The 23,328-nt window shown below is 35.4% G+C and overlaps 2 protein-coding genes across 3 annotated transcripts in view; one reads left to right on the top strand and one right to left on the bottom strand.

Moving 5' to 3' along the window:
• Window positions 1-20: 20 nt before the first annotated feature.
• Window positions 21-13,416, top strand: SGO1 (shugoshin 1). 2 transcript variants are annotated; one of them, XM_008709200.2, is made up of 8 exons: window positions 21-155; window positions 2,229-2,377; window positions 2,459-2,655; window positions 6,160-6,236; window positions 7,874-7,932; window positions 8,936-9,748; window positions 11,971-12,082; window positions 12,304-13,416. In XM_008709200.2, exons 2-8 carry the CDS (start codon window positions 2,236-2,238, stop codon window positions 12,419-12,421), a joined length of 1,518 nt encoding a protein of 505 aa, XP_008707422.1. In that variant the 5' UTR covers window positions 21-155; window positions 2,229-2,235; the 3' UTR covers window positions 12,422-13,416. The 2 variants fall into 2 exon arrangements, with proteins under 2 accessions (XP_008707422.1, XP_008707415.1); XM_008709193.2 differs by having other exon boundaries at window positions 11,896-12,082.
• Window positions 13,417-20,028: 6,612 nt separating this feature from the next.
• KAT2B (lysine acetyltransferase 2B) overlaps window positions 20,029-23,328 on the bottom strand; it is a 99,308-nt gene continuing 96,008 nt past the window's right edge. Inside the window, exon 18 of the mRNA XM_040636859.1 lies at window positions 20,029-22,090. Coding sequence (XP_040492793.1) covers window positions 21,897-22,090 — 194 coding nt within the window. The 3' untranslated portion in view covers window positions 20,029-21,896. The remainder of the gene's footprint in view (window positions 22,091-23,328) is intronic.

The following is a 23,328-nucleotide window of genomic DNA, read 5'->3' as shown; positions in this document are numbered from 1 at the left end:
GGCGAATTTCGAATGTGACCGCGTTAGCCGGCGGGCGACCGTAGGCAGAACCTAGACCCGGAGGGTCCGAAGCGCGGGATACACCGGGCAGACAGCCTCGCGGAACCTTGGAATGTAGGAGGAGGGCGACAGCTGCGGCAGAAGTCGTGGCCAAGGTACTGTTTTGGACGTACCTGTGGGAGGAGGGTTCCCGGACCCTGTTCTGGCAACACGCCCCCCCGACTTTATCCGAGCCCCTCCGAGAAAGAGGCGGCCACAGGTTTTTCAAGTGTGGAACAGGGGTGTGGTGGCCCCTGTTCCTCTTCCTTCAGGGTACTCTCTGTCGTTCCAAATGCGGTGTCCAAAAGCTCAGGCCGTGGAGTCGGATTGACCCGGTGCCTTTCTGTGTTCATCCACCCGACTTGGCGCTTTCCGACGCTCCAGTTTCCTCTTCTGTTAAATATATGGATACCCTAACCTCCTGCCTTGCAGAATTTTGTGGATTAAGTAATGTGTAAAAGCATTTACAGTAGTTAAAAGCCAGGCTTAAATGTAAGGGCACACAAACTGTCAGCTGTTCTTTGTGCAGCGCGATGCCGTTGACCTTGTTTTGCTTCTTCGGTTATGCTGGAGAAGGTAGCACTGATCAGGGACCTACCTGGCCGCTTCAGCAGCAGGAATGATGAAAGAATTATGACGGAGATCAAATATTCCAGGTTCATCTGAATCCAGACCCTTTACCTGAATACAGACGGACTCTCATCCTGCACTGCGACCTGTTTTCATCCTTCTCCCCACCACACCCCCTGTTAATACCATCCGCCTAGGCAGGGAAATTTTGATACGGCAAATTTCTTTTGTGATTTTAAGTTGGTTAAAGGTAATAAAAGTTTTTTAGGTAAGGCTTTGCTAAACGAACTTGATCAGTTACTTAATTTGTATGGCTCTCAAACATCTCCAGTTCCAACTTCAAAAACTCCATTGTGATACATTGTTTTATACAACCCACTTAACATTAGTGCTTTTAGAAGATAGTTGTGCTTGTTCTACTAGAAACATCCCAGTACATTGTATCTACACTGTCGGAGAGAAAATAAGGCGATCTACAATATCTATAACACCCCCAGACACTGTATAGAGGAAAATAAGGCCTGGAGAAAATACTCAAGAAAATGTAAGATTCAGTAAAATATTTGACTAACTTAGAGGAGATGGAGGTATCTTTTGTAGTGAAAATTGTATATATAGTTGTTCGGAAACAAGAATTATTTTTGCAATTTTAAGATCTGCAAAGTGCAATCTAGGGTAAAAGATGTTCACGAAAAGTAGTTTGATAGGCTTAGTAGCAGAATATTGAAGCAAATCTGATTTGCAGCATTGAAAGATTTAAGTATATTTATGTATTACTATACCCAGTAGCAGATGCCACTATCAGCACTTGTTTTGCTACTTCTAACTGTATGTAGAACAATCATTATTTAATGTCTTGTTTGCTATATTCATGACTTACTAGGAGCTAGCAGACCTGAGTTTTTAAAATAACTTTGAGAAAAGTGGCATGTTCCTCTGCCTCAGTTCCTATTCTTTCTAGCTGTATAATTGTTATAGTAGCCTATTAAAATTGTATATAGTGCTACATAGTTTAACCTCTGAAGATCACCTTGACTTTCTTTAGAGTGTGTGCTATATCTTAAGTATTGGGTTAAAAGAGTGTGGAAGAAAGAGTTAATCAAGTGACCTAATCTGATAAGTTAATAATATAGAGCAGAACTGGAAAACAAAGCCCACATATATGATTACCTCTGAATTAATGCTGGAAGTCTAGTAAACACTAAAACACTAAATGTTGGTCGTAAACATTGTCTGTAGGAAAATATAAATAATAATAACATCAAAATATAATATTAAGTATTTCCCATAATGCCTAGTATATGGTAAGCCCCCAGTGAGTATTTGTTAAAGAATAAATAAGTGGCATATTATAGAGTCTTTGGGTTGAAAATACATACTTGTTAACCTTACCTATAAAGTACTGTGGAGGCTAATATTATGCCTGAATATTAATAAGATTTAAAAGCTGCAAAATCTAAGTTATTACCAGGTTAGCCATCTTTTTAAAGCTAATTCTACAGTTATTACATCTATTTAATCCATTCTTTATGAGCAACCTGTGTTTTCAATCTTGTTTTATATTTGGTGATATTATCTCTTAGAAAACTTAAATACTTTTTATTGTTTTAAATTCCTAGGCAGAAGATGGCCAAGGAAAGATGCCTTAAAAAGTCCTTTCAAGACAGTCTTGAAGACATAAAGAAACGGATGAAAGAGAAAAGGAATAAAAATTTGGCAGAGATTGGCAAACGAAAGTCTTTTATAACTGCGCCATGTCAGATAATCTGTAAGAGATTTTCATGTCCTTTTGCATCACTTTTTAAGGTTAGATTAAATACATAATAAAAAAATTTTTATCCTCTTTTAGCCAACACTTCTACACTGCTAAAAAACTACCAAGACAACAACAGAATGTTAGTTTTAGCTTTGGAAAATGAAAAATCCAAAGTGAGAGAAGCCCAAGATATCATCCTCCAACTGAGAAAAGAATGCTACTACCTCACATGTCAGCTATATGCATTGAAAGAAAAACTGACTTCACAACAAACAGAAGAAACTCCTCAGGTATGTTTATTACAAATGGTGAATTTCTTAGGAAAAAATGTGACAGCCATGAATTGCTACTTTAGATCAATTATGTTATTTAAATTAATTACTAATAGCTCTATTATTAGTGACTTGATCAAAACATCTCTCACCAGTGAAGAAAACTTCAAGCACATATGTGATTGAGGCTTGAACTCGAATAACTTGGTTCTGAAAGCAGGTAGCAAGACAAGGTACAGAAGAACTAGTCTAGCCTGTTGAACTGCTGGGCCCTCTGACTGTTCAGCTAAGTGAGTCAAAGATAGCTAAAGGTCTAAAAGTGGTACTTGATACAGACTAGTCCAGAAGTTTTAATCAGTGGTATAAATCTTAGCTTTTCTATGTAGTTTTGTTACATCTAGTGAGGTTTTATAAGAACCACCTTAATTTGGGAGGGGAGTATTTAAGTGCTTTTTGAAGAGTAATTTTTACCTACTAGTTGGTTAAATAAGGAAAACCATACATTAACTGGGTATTAACAGAAACCTGGTTTGCCATCTGTTTGCTATGCTAGTGAAGACAGTTGTGTTGGCACTTAGGCCAGGAAACCAGAGAAGAAAGCCAGAGCATAGTGATGAGGGGAAGGTTATAGAGGGAAGGGAATGAAAGTCACCTCTCCGCTGACAGGGGGAGTCAGTGAAAGAGTTCTTGCTTCCCTGCAACTAAGGTGATTCCATATTTTTTCTGTGTATGGTACAGAGAATGTGCGTACGTATATATGCAATACATGCATATACAGTGTAGCAGAGAATGGTCTATAAAGAGTCGATACAATTTCCTTCATGTGAAGGTTAGATTATTTTAAAAGGTTTTTTTTTTCCTTCAGAATAAAATCTTTCCTAATTTTTTTTTTTATTTTCCTTGTTCAGTCAACTAGTGAGGAAAAAAAAAATCCCTCCAAAAATATTTGAATCTTCCTTTTCCCTTTCCTAAATTTTTGGTGAGATCACATATAGAATAGTGAAAAATGAGTACCTGATAAGATAATCACAAAAACGGTGGGGAAAAATTCTATTATTGCAGGCCTTTTGACATTTATCAATGATTTTTGAGTATTTATTAAAACATATTATTAGTTGCTGGGCAAAAGTGTTCTTAGCATTTAAAACAACAAAGTTTGTTTTCTGCCACATACTTGCTACATGTGTCAGTCTCTCAACCATCATTCTATACTCGTGCTTCCATGCTTATCAAGTCAATTTATCAGTGATGGAAAAGCTTAAAATGTTTTAGTAAGAAGAATGTTTTTCTTGCCTATCAGTCATTAACTTAGTTTATAAGGATTAATCACAAAGTAATTTCTAATAGCCTTTTGTTCAGTAAATTTTATAATGTAACTTTTTAGTAATTTGTTATGGAATTATATTATTCTGGGGGTGCCTGGGTGGCTCAGTCAGTTAAGTGTCTGCCTTCAGCTCAGGTCATGATCTCAGTGTCCTGGGATCAAGACCCACATCCGGCTCCCTGCTCAGTGGGGAGTCTGCTTCTCCCTCTGTGCTCACTCTCTCTCTCTCTCTCAAATAAATAAATAAAATCTTTTAAAAAAATAAAAATAAATTATATTATTCTATAGTTAAATATTCTCCTTTATTTACCTTCAGTAATACTACTACTTAAATTTAGAACATTAGCTATACTGAAAATAAATAGAAGACTTTTAACAGAATTAAAATCCTTGTTGTTTTGTTTCTCTTGAATAGTTTTAAACCTATCATAATGTCAGCATCTTACATGTGCATCTCATCCAAAAAACAGCTGAACTGAATTAGGGTGATCTCCAAGAAATCCGTCTGGAGCTTTCACCTTCCTAATACAAATCTACACATCTGCCTGTGTCTGCTGTGTTCTTCATCTTCCCTCCTGTCACAGTGGCAGAAGTGCCTCTGCTCCTGTGGAAGGTTGAGCCCTCCCCTGTGCATGAGATTCCCTTTTTCTCATCTCCAGGACTTTGCTCCTGAAAGTTTGAGCTCTTTCAACACATATTTCCCTCTTGGCTGAATCATTCTAGGTATCATACAAATATGCTTTAGTATCTCTTACCTAAAAAGGAAAAGAAAATAAATGAAACCTCTCCTGGTTTCTCTCTACTCATGTCTCTGCTTCCCTTCGCAGCAGAACTTTAGCAGAGAGAACAGTGCACTTAACTGTCTTCACTTCCTCAGCTTCCATTTACATTTGAACTTACTTTTACCTGGCTTTTATCCCCATCATTCTATGGTCATTGTGTCAGATGCCCACAACCCCCATTTTTAGTGGCCACTTCTCTTTCTTCTTGACCTTGAAGTAATAAACAACATACTTTGATCTCTTAGCTTTCTTACCATCATACTCTCCTAGTTCTCCTGCCTTTCTGACTGTTTCATGTCACCCTCTTTTTCTCACTTCTTCTTTGCTTTCAAGTGTCAGTTGTCCTAGACGTATCTTATCTTATCCCCCTCCCATGGCTTTAAATACGATCTGTCTGCTGATGACTTCCAAATTTATAGCTCAACACACACACACAACTACTATTTGATAGATATACTTAAATACTTACAAAGGATCTCAAACATATTTTGTACAAAGTACAACTCTTTATTTTCCCTCTCCCAAAGATATTGTATACTTCTGCCTCTGTCTGTGAGTCTTATTCATCTCATAAAACAACCTTTCCATTTGCTCAAGCCAAAACCAGAGGCTTCCCTCTCCCTCACTGTCCCCACTCCCCCCCTGTTCAAGCTCAGCACACTTTGTTCTCTTAACACCTTCCACTGGGCTTCACCTCTGTAGCCATGGGATTCGAGTCCTAGCTAATATGCATGTCTTGCCAGATTTACTACAATGACTTCCTAACTCTTCCTCCTTTATACAGTGGCCAGGCTGATCTTTTTAAAACTTAGATAATTTTACTTTCCTGTTTAATATTTACGTGACTTTTCATCACACTTAGACTAAAATCCAAACTCATGACTCCCAAGGCCCCACATGATGTGATCTCTGTGCACATATCCCCTACTGTTCTCACTGTGAGAAAGGTCATAGATGACTCCAGCCACAATGGCCTTTCTTTTCTAAACACAGCAAGGTTTTTCCTACACCAAGGCTTTTGTATTTGCTGTTTCTACAACTTTTTCTTTCCCTGCTCTTTCAATGGCTGGCTCCTTTGCGTTCTTTAGATTTCAGATGAAAGTCACCCCTATCTAAGAGAACCCTCCAACCTCAAGTACTCTGTCACTTCAACTCTGAGTATTTCCTTCATTGCACTTTATCAATTTCTGCAATTATTTATATATCTCTTTCCTTTTTAAAATTTTTCTCTCCCTACACTAGAATGTAAGCTTTATGAGGGTTGGACATAAAGCTGTTTTTAAACTGCTATCAATCTTGTTCCTAGAACAGAGCCTGGCACGGTAGTAGAGTGCTCATACGATTTTATTGTTAAATAAATGAATGCTTTGTTGTGAATATTTAACCACTCTTTTCTTTGTTTTGATATATTAACAGAACCAGGAAATATGTCTCTCTGGAATGGACTCCAATAGTGACAACAACTCTGGGGATTTATTTGCGAAGGATATATCGTGAGTATCAAATTTCATTCTTATGATTACTAATATCAAGAAAGATTAAATTCTGTGATGCATTTACAGAAGAAAATTTGCATCGTATAGATTCTTGTGTTTGGAGCCTGATGTTTTCTGTACTAAAAATGCATTTTCAAAAATATGATACATTGATATTCTGTCATATATAGCCAAGCGAAAACGTTCTTATATTTACTTTTTTGATGTCTAGGAATAAGCTAGTTATTTAGATATAACTGAACTTCTTCAGTTATATTTTTCTTACTTCGTGTTTTTATTCTAAGAAGGATTGGTTATTCAAATGATGGTATTTTGCCAGTACTACAAATAGTCTGGTTTAGAAATGAAATATAATAAAGCATCATGTTTAACACAGCTATCACCCTGTCTTGCTAATCCAATTCATTCCTAAATACAGTCAGACCCCCTTATATCCTCCTCCCCTTCTCTTAGATCAAGTATACTTTGCTTATGAATTATTGAGATATTGATTACATACAGTGAAATGCACAGATCTTAATTACACAGTTTGATGAGTTTGACTAATGTATACACCTGTGGAACCAAAATCTCAATTATGATATAGAGCACTGCTGTCACTCTAGCTGGGCTTTCTCAGTTTCAGCATTATTGACATTTTAGGCCAGATCATCCTTCGTTGTGGAGGGCTAGCCTAAGCACTGTGGGACAGTTAGCAGTATCCTTGGCCTCTACCACGAAATGTCAGTGGCACTTCCCTCCCCCAGTTATGAGAACCAAAAATGTCTCCAGACAGTGCCACATATCCATATGATTATCCCCAATTAAAACCACCGCCATAAGCCATCTCCTCCTATCCTTCTCAAGTCTATGCCCTTCTCTTCACAAAAGTAATCACTAAGATGATTTCTATCCCCATATTTATTTTAATCATAAATAGTTTGAAAACTGTTGAACTGTAAAATCTGACAAAATATTTATGTAATGGTCAAGAAGTAAGATGGGGCAACTGACTTTTAAAAAGATTCCTGAAATTGTTAACTAATTACCATAACTCTGTTATCTAAACCTATATTTAATTTTCAATGTCTAGAGGGAAAAATTCTCTACAGGAAATAAAGAATAAAATTAGGATGAAACAGCCAGTAATAGTATTAAAGCATAAAGAAAATTGTTTCATGAGCCAAAGGGGGACCAGACTTTTAAAATAAATAGGATTAACCTCAGAGGGGTCAGTAGTTAGGCACCATAAAAACATATACTACCAAAAAAGAAAAAGAAAAAAGATCACAGCTCAGCTAATGATGAAGCAGGCTGCTAAAGACTTGAGTAATCAAATTGCATTTCTGTAATATATTTTATAAATCAATACCAATTGGCTGTTTCTCCAGGTAAATGAAATTTGAATGAGTTATGGCATGTCTTCATTGATAAGGTAGTTCTTCCAGTGGGAGTTGAATGTCAGTCATAACAAACCAGCCTCCATATAATCAGCATAAATATTTTTTTGTTTTATTTGATACTGAACAGATATACTGATTTAGAATAGATTTATGAAATGATACTAAAGAAAGAGAAAAACTTAATTTTAAGAAAATCTTAAATTTGTTTTTATTGTATAATTGTTAAATAAATTTCTATTTTTCATTGGCTAGACAAGTTCCTCTTCAGGAAGCTCCCCTTCCAGGACAAGAAGAATCATTCCAAATAGAAGGTAATTCAAGTAAAAATCTAAAAATACTATTAAGGGCAAGGTGAGATCTTTGCAAACAATTAACAAGTAAATTTCTCTAATTTTTTTTTAACTTTTTAAATTTGCTTATCTGGCATTCTTCTGCTCAGAGCAAATCTATTTATTTTACACAGAAGAATAACAGTTTTGAAATACATCCATTTATTTTGCCAAATCTATAATCAGTTATAAACGGCTGCAATTTACTGAACCCTACTATGTGCCAAGCTCCATGTTAGCCATTTTACATACATTATGTTACTTGACCCTCACAACAACATTGGAAGGTAGGTGCAGTTCGTCCCATTTTATATAGACTCAAAGAAGTAAAGTATCTCACAAGAAGTGGCCTGACTGGTAAAAGCTAGTGTTTAAACTCAAAGCTGACCTTCAAAGCCATGCCATTCTTTCCATTTCTCAATTGACATGTCCCTGTTCTCAAATATCAATCCTTTCTACTTGAACTAAGCTTTGAAGAAGGGATAGCATTTTGAATAAGCAGAACCAAATATCCTCACTTTTCCTAAAAGTACAGATTGTATTTCTTACCTGAAGAGCTTTACAATTATCTCAATCTTACTCATTTTTCAAAGAACACCTTAGCTCCCACTTTCTCAGGTGTACTTGTCCTACTGTAGAATATGAGTTTCTTTGCACTGAATCCTATAGGCATAGATACATATGGCCTACTAGTTTTTCTTTAAACCTTTAATCAGGGAAACGGAAAACCCCCAGTTAGAATATTTTCAAAGGTTGTTATGTAAGATTCTTTCACAAGTCAGATAGAAGCTATCAGTTGATCATTGTCAAATAAATAGATGGTAGTAGTAAGTTCCCCAGATTTGTATTTACTTAGAGTAAGTGTGGAGAAACCACAGAATGAGTTTTCATTTATTCCATTTTTAATTTTGAGTTCTAAGATTGCTGAAATTAAAATTTCCATAGAGTAAAACTTATTTTTCTCATTTATTTTTTAAATTCTCAGAGCAAGTACCTATTTCTCAAGATAGACTGGGATTTGATTTGGATTCAGATGAAGATAAATCTGCTGATAATGTCTTACCTAGAACTGTATCTGTCCGTCGAAGTTTAAAGAAACATTTTAACAATCTATGTCAGTTCAGTACCTTGGATGATTGTGAAATCAGTCATTTCTCAGTGCAGCCCTTTGAATCTGAAAGAATTAGATGTGTAGACCCACTAGTAAACATGCACATGCCTGAAAACATAGAACAAAGTGTTTGTCAATGGAATAAGGATCAAATTAACTTATCACCAACGCTGACTGACCCAGGAAGACCTGCTGAAACAAAAGAAAACATTTTAGAATATAAACTGGAACAAACTGAAAGTAAGCGTAGAGGTGCACAAGGAAGAAAAGGACAAGAGAAAAGAAAAGCTAACAGAAGGAGAAAATCAAAATCTGTATCAAAGTATAAAGGGAGCAAAAGTGAAAATAAAAAAACTGTTTCCAAAAAAAAGTTGGATGAATCTATCACTTCCAGTGATGCTTACAATTTTAATTTGGAAGAGGATATTCATCTCACTCCTTTCCGACCAAAAATGAGCAATTATTCTAACACAGAAGAAAACAACGATGAATTTGAAGTGAGCGTCTGTGAATCAAGTAGTTCAGGAGATGATTCTGGTGACCTCTATTTGCCCACTTGCAAGTACAGTCAAGATCTCTCCAGTGAATTAGATAGGAGCCCAATCGCCAGGTCTCGACCTAAAAGAGCACTAAAATACAGGGATGAAAGAGAGATGGAGGATTCTAAGCTTACAAAAACTCCTATCAGTAAGTGATCTACTCATTTGCCTGCATTTTTAATGTTTATAATAAATCAACACTCCGGATGCTTATATGCTATACTTACCATCTGTTTCTCTGGGGGAGGTTAGAGACTTGCCATCTGTCTCTGGGGGAAGTTACAGTCTGATTAAACAATGGGGGCCTGGGGTGGAGATCACAAGTGTATGGCTATGACCTACTTTAAGCTAATTTTAATCTTCTTTAAGAACAAATACTACTTGTTACAGAGAAAGCATTTTTACTTTTAGTAAATGAAGCCTTCCAACGTAGGGAAAAACTTTTTGGTGGAGTAAGGTTGAATTAAAATATCTTTTATACACTCACCTGAAACAGGCCTTTGAAAATGAAATCAAATTTGAATCCAATGACCTGTCATTTTAATGACTTTGCTTCGTATTCAATTTGACAGGAACCATGGTTTTAAATTGATTCATTCTCGTTAATGAAAGGTGGCCAAACACTAGACCAAATTTTTCCTCAGTTGATGGGCTTAGTATTCTTCTCTAAGACATTTGTAAGACATCTAAAAATGATGGCTTAGAAAATCTTCCTTTTATTAGTCAGATCTAAAGTAAACATGGTTCAAGAGTTGATAGCGCCTGCATCTACCCACAAAGATTCTCACCCGGGAAATTTAGTTAGTGTGGTAAAACTAATGTATGTGGTCAGGTTGTAGCATTCCCAAAACATTGTGATACTGTTTCATTTGATACTCAGAAAAACTCTATGAAGGGGCATCTGGGTGGCTCAGTGGGTTAAGCGTCTGCCTTCAGCGCAGGTCATGATCCCAGAGTCCTGGGATCGAGCCAGCATTCGCCGGGAGCCTGCTTCTCCCTCTCTCCCTGCTTGTGCTCTGTTTCTCTCTGTCAAATAAATAAATAAATAAATAAATCTTTAAAAAGAAAAACTCTATGAAGTGTAGTTATCACCATGTTTGTATTGTTTATAAGAAAACTTAAAACCTAAAAAATTTAAATGACTTTCTAAGGTCTACTAGTTAGGCAGTGGTAGTATGCAACTCTGTGTCTTTTTAATATGCTATAATAATGTTACAAAATCAAAAAAGACTGGTTGATAATTATTGAAGCTGGGTAACTGGGGTTTCATTATATCGTTGTCTCTGTATTTGTGTAGCCTTGAAATTTTACGCAGTAAAATAATATATTACACTCTAGTATTGTGTCACTCAGTTTAATCCCCAGATCATCAGGGTCACCATTACGTGAAACTTCTTAAAAATGCAGAATCTCAAGCCATACCCTTGAATCAGAATTTGCATCTTTTTAACAAGTTCCCTGGGGGTTTATATATACATGAATTTTGAGAAGCTTTGTTCCAGAATATAGCAACTGATTGGATGTTGCTTAGCCATATTTTCCAAACTTAAAGTTGGAATAATTAGTATAGTACAGTACACTTATGTGGGGACAAAAAAGACAGTATTTGAAACCTAGATAACCCTGGAGAATATGGTTGCTAAATATAGGCATTTTACAGTTATAGTTTGACTACGAAAACCAATTTGCCCTTTAAAGCTGTGTGAAGAGATTGTCTTGCAGTGTCCTTCTGTGTGCTGGGTACCTGTACCCAGTATAGATCTAGCTCCAAAGTAGAATAACTTGGATGTTTATGATAGGAAAAACATTGGGTAACTTTTTAACATACTAGCTTTACCAGAGGGAATCCCTTTCCAGCTGGTCTCCACAGAGGCTACGATGGAGAATTCTCATTCGTTTAATAAAGTGAGTTTAAGTGGCTTTTTAAGACTATAGGAAGCCACTTGATAAATGTTGGTATTGAAAAAGATGGAGGCCTTGATGATTCTACAGAGCAATGTGGAACTAAAATGAAATTCCATAATTTAAAGCAATTGATTATGCCCACATTATCTCTGAAGAACTGTCATTTTTTTAAAAAGAATTTTAAGTTTTATAACCTGTTATATCAGTTCTTCACATCTACAATAATATTTCAGTGTTATCTGGGATGAAAAAATGGTGACTGGGTTATAAAAATCTGTATTATAAAATGCTGCATTTGTATATGTTTAGGATATGTAATTGCACATAATTTTAGTTCCTGTTCTTTTTTCTTTTATTTGGAACCATATTCAGTAAAAGTTGTTTTTGTAGGTGCACTACCTAAAACTCACCGCTCACCTCATTTTAGCCTGAAGGATATCACCAATGTCCCCTTGTATCCTGCAGTGAAAATCAGAAAACTTTCTCTTTCTCCAAACAAGCAAGCAAGCCCCGCAGTGTCTCTGCCTAAGCGCAGGTGCGCAGTCAGTATGAACTATAAGGAACCTACACTCGCTTCGTAAGTATTTGATTTGTGGGAACCCACCTTTAATGATACATGTGGGGGGAGTACGGTTTGGAGTTTTGTTCAAGAATGAGTCTTGTTGTAATATAAAATTTTGATTAAAAACTGAAGTGGGAATATTAGCACTGGCATATTTTACAATAGCTTTATATAGAAGAGTGAGTGAGTTTTGGGATGCTTATAAATATGCCTAAGAGTTCTTTTTATCCTTATAGGAAACTGAGAAGAGGAGACCCTTTTACAGATTTGTGTTTCTTGAATTCTCCGATTTTCAAACAGAAAAAGGATTCCAGACGAAGTTCTAAAAAAAAAAGTATGAAGCAAATACAGTGAAGTGTTTATTGGATGCTGTTTAAATTCATCTTATTACACCTCCTTCTATCTCTCGAGAGAGAATCTCTAAGATAGTACACAATAGAGTTGAACTGTTGCCAAGGAATATTCTGACTGAACTGTAGATCATGAAAATTTCTTCAAAACTATACTTCATATGTGATGCTTTTTATACCATTAATAAATTTGGTTTTTCTTTTAAATGCAAATAACTGGACTTAAGCCCTCTTTCTTAAACTGCCTAAAACTCTTAATTTTACTCAGAATGTATCTTCTGCAAAAAATTTAGAAAGGAACAATCAAATTAAGATGTTTTAATTATAAGCTTCTGGTGTCTTTATTTTTCCCTTAAGTGGAAAATACTAGAATGAATGATTTTTGAAGACAGGCCAAGGATCTTTTGAAACTCTTTATATAATATTTGAATAAAATAAATCCTTGGCATGCACAGTAGGGTATACCCTAAGTTGTTTGTGGATCCCTTATACCACTGTTATATTTAAAATTTCAAATAAAATGTGAGATCATTATTAAAGAATTAATGGTTGCTTAGGCTCAGGGACTAGATAAGTGACTATCTCTGAATACCAAGCTCCATGTGTACATTGTTCAGTGATAACTCAGCAAAATCACAAATTGTTATGTCTTGGACTTTCAGGATAGCTCCCTAATTAGTGGTTACCACGTTGGAGTCAATGCAGATATAGAACATTTCCATCGCCACAGTAAGCTCTCTATTGGGTGATTGCAAATTTGGTGTTTCGGTACTTTTAATATTTCTGTATGCTCACTGTAGCGTTTATCCATTGACTGTTAAGCATTGTCTTATATTTTAACATTTTACATGAATGTTATATTGTATATATTTTTTTGCAACTGACTTTTAACACACCATTGTTTTTGAGATTTATCCATGTTGGCAGATGTAGATTATTTTCATCGTTGTACAGTATTTTGTTATATAAATAAACAAGACTTATTCTTTTGAGAGATAATTTGCTTCCACTTTTTTCATTATTACAAGTTAGTGCTGCGGTGAATAGTCTACATCCTTGCACACATGTGAATAAGTTTCCATGGAGTTGATACCTAGAAGGGGAGTTGCTCTCTGAAGTGGTTGTACCAATCCTGACACAAGAAGTGTATCACTCTGCTGTCTAAGTTCCAGGTTCCTCACACACTATCACTTGGTATTACTGGACATTGAAATTACCTAACGCAATGAATGTGAAATGGTTTCTCTTTGTTTTATTTATGAGATTTTTGTCTCATTGAGTTGTGAGAATTCAAATGTTTCTTGGTCACTTATGCCTTGTATGAATTACTTATTGTGTACTTTGCCCACTTTTCAACTAGAATGTCTTTTTCTTAATAGAATGGGCTCTTTATATATTCTAGATAGTATTCCTTGTGTTTAGTTACATGGGTTATAACTGTTTCTATTTTTGCCTTGTTTGGTTTTTTTTTTTTTTGATGTTCAAGAATTTTAAATATTGATGTCCTCTATCACCTTTTCCCTTAAGGTTTTTCTCTAAAATTTGTCATTTTTCTTTTTCATTTGGGTCTTTAAACCGTTAGGTATTTTGTCAAATGGGGGTTTTTAATTTTATTTCATTTTCCATGAGAATAGCTCATTGTCCCAGCACTATTCATTGACTAATCTATCTGCTGTCTTTGACACACACCGAGGTTTCTTTCTCTTGGTTTGTTTAGCAATGGGCTGGGTACTGTATAGTCATATTTTTTTGTTTGTAGTGCAGTGGTAAAATAGTTATCATTTTTATCATTTTTAAGTGTATAGTTCAGTAGCATTACATATATTCACATTGTTGTGCAATCATCACTGTTATCCATCTCCAGAACTTTTTCATCATCCCAAACTGAAATCCTGTACCCATTAAACAATAACTACCCATTTACCCCACACCCCCATCTCCTAGTAACTATTATTCTACTTCCTGTCTCTATGAATTTGACTATTCCAGATACCTCATATAAATGGAATCATACAGTACTTGTCCTTTTGTGTCTGGCTTATTTCACTTATCCATGTCCGCACCTAACAGAATTTCATTCCTTTTCAAGTATTCAAGTGGTAGAATACTGAGTACTATTCCATTGAGTATATGTACCACATTTTGTTTATCTATCAGTGGACATCTGGGTTGTTTACACTTCGTCTGTATGCTAATACAAAGATCTATTTGAGTTCCTGCTTTTAATTTTTAAATATATACCCAGAAGTGGAATTGTTGATCATATGGTAATTCTATATTTTGATGAACCAACATACTGTGTTCTAGAGTGGCTGCACCATTTTATATTCCCACCAGCAATGCATAGGAGTTCTAATTTTTCCATATCCTTACTAATACTTGTTTTGTGGGTTTTTTCCATAATACTATCCTAATGGTGTTAAGTGGCATCTCATTGTGGTATACTGACTTGCATTACGTTAATGATTAGTGATATTAAGCGTCTTTTCATATGCTTATTGTCCATTTGTATACCTTCAGAAAAATGTCTATTCAAGTCCTATTCCTGTTTTTGAGTTGGGTTGTTTTTGTTGCTGAATCTTAGGAGTTCCTTAAATGTTCTAGATATTAATCCCTTATCAGGTAAGTGATTTGCAAATGTTTTCCCCCACTATGTGGGTTGGCTTTTTACTGTTGGAGTGTCCTTTGATGCATAAAAGTTGTCAATTTTGATTAAGTCCAGTTTATCAGTATTTCCTTTTTTGTCTTTCCTTTTGATTTTTATACCCAAGAAATCATTGCCAAATCCATTGTCATGAAGTTTTTCCTCTATTTTTTCTTGTAAGTCACATTTATTTTTAAAGACATAGATGGAATTGGTTTGCTAATATTTTGCTTAGGATTTTTTATACCTACGATCACAAATAAAATTTGCCTGTATCCTTTCCCATATACATTTTTTGATAGCGAGGCTAGTCATAAAATTAGTTGAGAACCTTCTCTTTTTGCTCTATGGAACAAAGTGTTACCAATTCAGGTTTGGTAAAACTTGCCATTAAAACTATTTTATCCTGTGTTTTGAAACTATTTTATCCTGTGTTTTGTGGGCAAATTGTTGTCTTGGTTTTTTAAATTATTATAAATTCTCTAATTCTTCTTGATTCTATTTAGCTAAATCACGTTTTTCTTAGTGATTGCATATTTATTTAATGACGTTATAGTATTTCTTAAATTTTTCAAATCTCTGTACTATCTAGTTGTCACTTTATTGCCTATTTGCGCCTGTCTTCTTTTGTACTAAATCTATTTTGCTAGTTGTTAATCTTTTCCATTTTGTTAATCCTTTCAAAGGACCAGCTTTTGTTGATCCTCATTTTTTTCATTTTCTACTTTATTAAAATCTGCCATCATTATTTGTTCACATTCTTTGGGTTTATGTTGTCATTTTCTAACTGCTCTCTAGCTCCTCGATGTTCTAGCCTTCCTTACCTTTTTTAAAGATTGTATTTTTAAGTAATCTCTACACCCAGTATGGGACTCAAACTCGGGGTCCTGACCCTGAGATCAAGAATTGCATGCTCCACTTACTGAGCCAGCCAGATACCCCTAGCCTTCCTTATTAACATTAAAGGCATACATTTTTGTATGTATGTATTTTCTAGCTTCATTTCTTTTTTGTCCTACCAGTTATTTATGTAAAAATTTTTTTTTCATACAAAAGTGGGTATTTCTATTGTTATTGGGTTCTGTTCTTTCTGCAATACATCAAAAAATTATTTCTATGGTGTTGATTCTTTGGTATTAGATCTTTTGTGACTAGTAAGTTGTCAAATTTTACAAAGGTTTAAGTGTGTGCTAGAAAAAAAATAAATTCTCTAATTGCTGAACATAATATGTTTTCAAATTTTTTATAGCCTTACCAATTTTTGTCTGATTGCTTCATCATTTGCTATTTCATTTTTATTTCCTTTTATCACTGTTGTAGTCACTCTTTTTCCCTCATAATGCTGTTTTAATGTCTTATATAGCTAAGGCAAATTATATATGGTTAATATTTGCCTGTATATGGTATTAGTATTTTTACTATCATTTTTCTTTCCATTTCTTTAAGCCTTCCTATGTTAATGTTTTAGATGTATCTCATTAAATCATATTACTAGATTTTGGTTTTGGTCTAAATTGAATTGTCATCCCTTAATTAGCAAATTCAGTCCACTTACATTTATTGTGATAATTCCTATAATTTGATTTACTTCTATTAAATATTTTTATGCGATCTACTCTTTTTCTTCTTTACTCTTTACCATTGGATTGGTGGAGTTGTTTTTATTTCTATTTGTATTAAATGGCTATCCTGAGATGGCTTAATTTGTACACTTGACTTTCTAAAGTCCAAGTTTCTGAAGTAAGTCATTTTAATGAGGGTCAAATTCTTTTTTCTAGATAATTTTCCCTCACTCTTGTTCATGTAGGTTGACAGTTACTTCCCCCAACATTTCAGTTTCTTATGGTCTTAATTTTGCTGTTGAGAAGTCGTCAGTCTAATTTTTGCTCATATTTTGTTAATTTATCCTAGGTATTTCATATTGTTGACTTATTGTATTTTTAAAAGTCATTTTCACTTGTTGGCTACTAGTTTATGGAAATGCAACTTATTTTCATGTATAGACCTTGCTAAATTCACTCACTAGTTCTAGTATCTTTTTTTGTAGATTCCTTAGAATTTTTTAATGCACAACCTTATTGTCTACAAAGACAGTTCACTTCTAACTTGTATGCCCTTTCTTGCCTTACTGCACTCACTAGAACCTCTGCTATAATATTGAATAAAAGTAATGAGAGCAGACATCTTTGCCTTGATCTCAGCCTCGGAAGCATTTGATTTTCCAGCATTACTATGATGTTGGGTGTAAGTTTTTATTAATAAAACCTTTATCATATTGAGGAAGTTTCCTTTATTCTTTGCTAGTTTTTCTATTAAATTAGGAATGGGTGTTGAACTTTGTCAAATGCTTTATCTGCATCTATTGAGACGAACATTTTTTTTTCCTTTATGCTGTTCATATAGTTAATTACATTAATGAATTTTCAGTTAAATCAACCTTGACTTAATCAGTTGCACCCCACTTGGTCATGATCTCTTGTAATTTTTATATATTGCTGAATTGCATTTGCTGGTATTTTGTTAAAGATCTTTGCATCTGTGTTTGTGAGTGTTGTGCTGGTGCAGTTTTCTTAAAATTTTTTTCTTGGCTTCAGTATCAGGGTAACAATACTGGCCCTCATAACATGATTTCAGAAGTCTTCCTACATCTGTTTTCTGAGTTTGTGTAGGATTGATATTTCTTTTTCCCAATACCTAAGACCTGTGTATTTTATCATATGTGCTTTGTATGATATTTTTTTTGCATGTTTATTAATTATACTTCAATTTTTTTTTTAATGTTAAAAAATACAGGAGGGGATGTTGTTTTCCACAAAACAAGCTACAACTGTACAAGTGTGAGTGTGCTGAGGAGTAGAAGCAGTGCTGGTACACTGGATTAGTAACACTGCATGGGGAAAAAAGATTTGAATTAGAACTTGGTCACAAGATTGGTATAAACCATGTGTGTATTCTATTCAACTCTTTAAAACCGTTAACCAAACTTAAGCACTTTCTTACAACCTTTTGCCTGTTTTGTTGCTGGACTGCCCTATTGGGCAAAAAGGCAGATTTTCTGTTCTTAGATATTTCCAAGCATAAATAGGATAGCCATCTCTTAACTGTAGAAAATGGGTGATTAACAGCAAAGAATCAAGGCCAGTGAATTTTAGAAAGGGCCCAAGAACCAAGTGAAGTGGTATGCAGAAAGTGCATATGCATGAACACGTACGTGATTCTAAGAAGGTTCCTACCTTCCAGCAAATTCTCCAAGGGCTTTCTCTTAAAGAGCTTCAAACCTACATAAATCAAAACTGACAACCTTCTCTTCAGCTCAGAAAATTACACACACACACACATATATATATACACATATAAATTAGTTGTGTAGTTTTTCATCTTTTTAAATGAATTCTGCCAAGGTTGTGTTGGACTTACCAATAACAAGAGGGAGTAGGAACACTTGACTTTTGTTTTCCTTTCTTTTCTCTGCCTTGTTGAAATATACTGCTTTTAATAAATCAGAAAAAATCTCCAGCTTTGTCTTTAACTTTTTTCCACAAAAAAAGAAAGGTGCTCCCATAAAGAAACCAAGGCATAAATAGACATAAGAAATATATATTAGAAAACTTTTCATGATACTTACGGTGTTCCCTCACCTCCTCTCCGCACCTTCTGCTTACTTTGTTGAAGCTCTCCCTTCAAAGTATCTTTTCTATTTTGCTAAGAGGAGAATGCTAGTTAATGAGGGCTGGAACAGACCAGCACAGAACATTATGGAAAAAGGCACGGGCTGCCTCCAACAACCCTGCCTTGTACAGCTCTTAGAATCTCTTGAACAGTGAGGGTTGGTCGGAAGACTATCAGCTAAAAGGGGTGACACATTAACCTGTCCATAGTGCATCAGTCCGATCTTGTTTCTACTTCTGAGGTTTCATAATTTTAAATTTTACTTCCAGGTAGTATGAAAAACTCAAAGTCTTCTTTTCACTATTCTAATGAATACAACCAGTTTTCACGTGTTGAATAATACAGCTTTATAGTGATTTTTGATACGGATATATGGGATGGAGTGGGATGGACACTTATTGTCCAATCCAGACGTTTATATTTCAGTAGGAGGGACATCACCCCCTGGCCTCCCTCTGTCCTTATTCACTCCTCCCCCTAACTGATGAGTTACCGAAAGGCCCCAGCCTGCCCTGTGTGGCTGCTCCCTCACCCGTACCTCCTCAGAGCTGGCCTGCCTTTAGAGAGCACCACTGCTGCTGGCCATGCACTGAGCTCAATGGTAAAGGCCCTGCCCTTGGAGGGGAAGTTGAGAGTGCTGCCAAGCTGCTGGCGAGCCAGTCACATTCTGGGGTTCACTACTAACCCATTTTCTACAGATACATAAGCCACATTCTCCAATATCCATTTCATTATTAATAAAGATATTTTGGCCATCATATGCCTTACTCTTTTGACTTCTCAGTTGGTTCAGGATTCAGAAAGAAAAGGTATTCTTGGTGGGTTCTCTCATACCCCCAAGAGGATATAGTATTCCTTCCTGTAGTCAGCATTTTGAGTAACATTAGAAGTTCATGAGGAGGTATGTAAGAATCAGCTGTATTTTTATCTGTTTCTTCATTCTTCTATTTCACAGATGCAAAGTAGAAAAACTGGGGGAAAAAACCATCTAATTTCTAAACCAATAATACTCTTCTCTCACTAGGATTTTTTTCCCCTTTAATGACTGACAGCAGGCAAGATGCACTGAACCACTCAAAAGACACAGACACACTCAAGTGTCTCTCCTCATGAAATTCTCTCACCTGTGGGCTGTGAATTTTTAAGAAACTTCCAACAGATGCATCAATTCTAAACATGTTCAACAAAATGCCTAAAATCTAAGAACTATGGATGTAGTCGATGGTAACCAACTGGATCATACACTTGCCCTGTTAAATTTAATAGGACAGAAGAAGAAAACACAACACCAAACCGAGAGCTTTTTAAAATATAATTTAAAACTATGTTGTACCAGTACAATATATTAATTTTACAAATGTAAAATTTTATCTGCTGTTAAAGCATTTGCAAAAACCACACATCCTACTTCAGCTTTATTGCACAATATCTATAAGAAAATATTAATTTTTAAATTAGAAAACATAAAAATGCTTTCAATATAGAAGAGACAATCTGATTTTAAAGACAATACTCTATAAGAATGTCTACCCAGAAAATAACAAACTTTCACAGGATACCAAGCTGGACAGATGCTTCGGCAGATTCAGGACAAAGCACTGTTTAAAACCAGTCCAAGATACTTAACCCAAACTGTATCATCATTCTTCATTAGAAATCTAGACGCCACTCAAGGTGGTTTCTTATACTTATAAAAGTTGAGGCATTTTTCAGTGTGAGCATTCTGAATATCTCTTACATACTAAAAACAATACTTCCCACTAACAGCCATTCGCAGGTTTTTTTCCTTCATGCAGATTATCTCTGGCAACTGTTTTTAACAACTATTAAATGATCATTTTATTTCATTTATGCTGATAGAAAATATCAAGTTAAATACACTTTTAAAACCTAGTCCTTTACAAAAATCAGTTTATAAATTTGTATCATAAAAATTAGTGTCAAAGACCACCAACATGGCCTTCGTTTGTTTGACATGAGTTGGTTCTCCCAGAGTCCGGATGACAGATGTCCCACTTTTCTATGTAGTGTTAATCAGGAAATAAATCCAAGCACTAAGCTGGAATCCCAAGACAGGTTAATAAGGTTGTATGATGGATTTTAGTGGGATATTACCCTGGGTCTGCCTTCCAATGTAGGTGTTAGAATACTGACAGCAAATCTTGGTGATTTAATTCACCTCAGACAATGCATATAATCTGGAGATGCAAAAGGAAAATGTTCATATAATACATCATCAGTGGGGTTGTGTAGATCATAGAAAAGGGGAAAAACCCTTATTTGTTAGAACAAGGATTCACCAAATTTGATACATATGTAGATTATGCGTCTGTTCTTATTAAAGCACGTTGATTCAATCTCAGGTGTTTTTAAATGTATGCCTTTGTGCATCAGGAGATTGCCTTTTGGAACTTATGGCCTGCATAAGCAAAGTCAAATATAATATTACACATTTGTGTAGAGAAAATAATTATTAAAATAGTGGTTATGTGCTCACAAGTTTACTGTAGGTAGATAGAATTATCAAAAATCCAGATGCTTATAAAAAAAGTGTGCATTATTTAGAATTTCTTCCTTAGGAATCAAAGCAGTTGCTTTTCTGGAACTGCATTTTTCCGAGCTGCTCAAAGCACATCTAGATGAGTGTTTGTAAAAAATACATATACAAAGTCTACAATGAGACTTCAAACACCACATATTTCACCTTTTACGGGCTTTTTATCATGTATCCCTTCCTTAAAGTCCTTCAGAATAAAATAAAAATAAACTCTCACATTCCATTAGGAAAAAATGGAAACATTCATGGTCTGAAAAGTTTCTGCATTCCCCCAAATCTTGGTACTATGTGCAATTTCCTCATACACAGGTTTTGAGGAAACCCCTGATCATCTATTACTGAATATTCAGCTAATGGACATGCCATAGAAAATTTACATTAATAGTAGTAAATAGATTAAAACCTATTCCATAAAATAAAAATGTTCTATGACTTCAATTTAAATACATATCTGAAAAGCTAAGAGGAGGTTTTTGTTTGTTTTTCAAAAGTGCTAATTATTACATTTACAAGTATCTTCAATACATTATGTCCAATTCTTTATAAAACTAAACCACCTTGCTTTAGGCACACTGCTTGATGAGTTTCTAAGAAGCAGAGGGGGAAAAATCACTTGTCAATTAATCCAGCTTCCTTAATTTTACTGAAGAAGAATTTCTCCAGGATATTGGCACATTTGTAGTATTCGCTCTCAGGGGGGTTGTACTCTTTGCAATTGGTAAAGACTCGCTGCAAGTCTGCCATGAATAATTTCTTAGACACGTAGTACCTATTCTTGAGGCGTTCGCTCATGGTTTTCAGATCTGCACAGGAAAAAAAAATATTAGCCATCTTTGACTCCTTGTAAACACTAGCTGACAAAAGGGAGACAGGGAGAGAAATCTATGTCATCGGTTTGGCTACATGTTTACCATCCCAATGCCCTTGCGTAAGAGACATTCATAGGATCGAGGAAAACAGTTCCTAAATTTTATGCTGTTTCTGTTGTGAGGGCTGCTTGTGTAAAATCACGGCACTTTCGCATTGAAGGGACCATTATTAGTCATCTGGCCCAATCCCCTATTCAGCCCAAGGAAGCTAAGCAGATTAGCAGCGGTAAGTATGATAAACTAAGCACTGTTAGCTATTCATTCAGAATTATACAGAAGAGGCTCTATCTACACGGAGTACAGCAGGTGGAACATTTGTCTGAATCATTTCATTCCTTAAATCCAAACAATAAGACTGAGTTTGTTTCATTAAATTCACAGTTGTTTCGGTGCTGCAGAGACAGAACTAAAGTAGAAAAACTGATCGTAAATAAATCTACAGATATACCAGTATCCTTACATATAAAACGGTTCAAATGAATTTAGTTTCATGCTCCATCCATGAAATAAGAATCACAGGCAATAAAAAAAAAAATCACAAACAATAATTTCTTTTCTAAAGCAAGTAAACCTTGAGAGATTATTATAAAAATAATATTTTCCTAACATATTTACTTGCTTTAAATTTTATTATTTTACAAATGAAAACAGCACTTTATTTAAACTTGTAATAATACCATGCGGCTTGTTTACTCCTCACTCTTAGAACTGATTTAAAGAATTCCGGGCAGATTAGAAGATGTTAACATTTGGGTGTGCCTGGGTGGCTCAGTTGGTTAAATGCCCAACTCTTGAATTTGGCTCAGATTATGATCTCAGGGTCGTGGGACTGAGCCCTGTGTCAGGCTCTGCACTGAGCATGGAGCCTGCTTGAGATTCTCTCTCCCTCTCCCTCTGCCCCTTTCCCCATGCGTGTGCACTCTCCCTCTCTCCCTCTCAAATAAATAGGGGTGCCTGGGTGGCTCAGTTGGTTAAGCAGCTGCCTCTTGGTTTTGGCTCAGGTCATGATCTCAGGGTCCTGGGACTGAGCCCCACAGCAGGCTTCCCGCTCAGTGGGGAGTCTATTTCTTTCCTTCTCCCTCTCCCTCTGCTCCTCCGCTGGCTGGCACGTGCTCTCTCTCTCTCTCAAATAAATCAATAAATCTTAAAAAAAAAAAAAAAAAAAACATAGA

This window comes from Ursus maritimus, unplaced genomic scaffold (assembly GCF_017311325.1).
Source record: "Ursus maritimus isolate PB19 unplaced genomic scaffold, ASM1731132v1 scaffold_20, whole genome shotgun sequence".
In the NCBI taxonomy this organism is placed as follows: Eukaryota; Metazoa; Chordata; class Mammalia; order Carnivora; family Ursidae; genus Ursus; species Ursus maritimus.
This window is presented reverse-complemented; position numbering and strand designations above follow the sequence as displayed.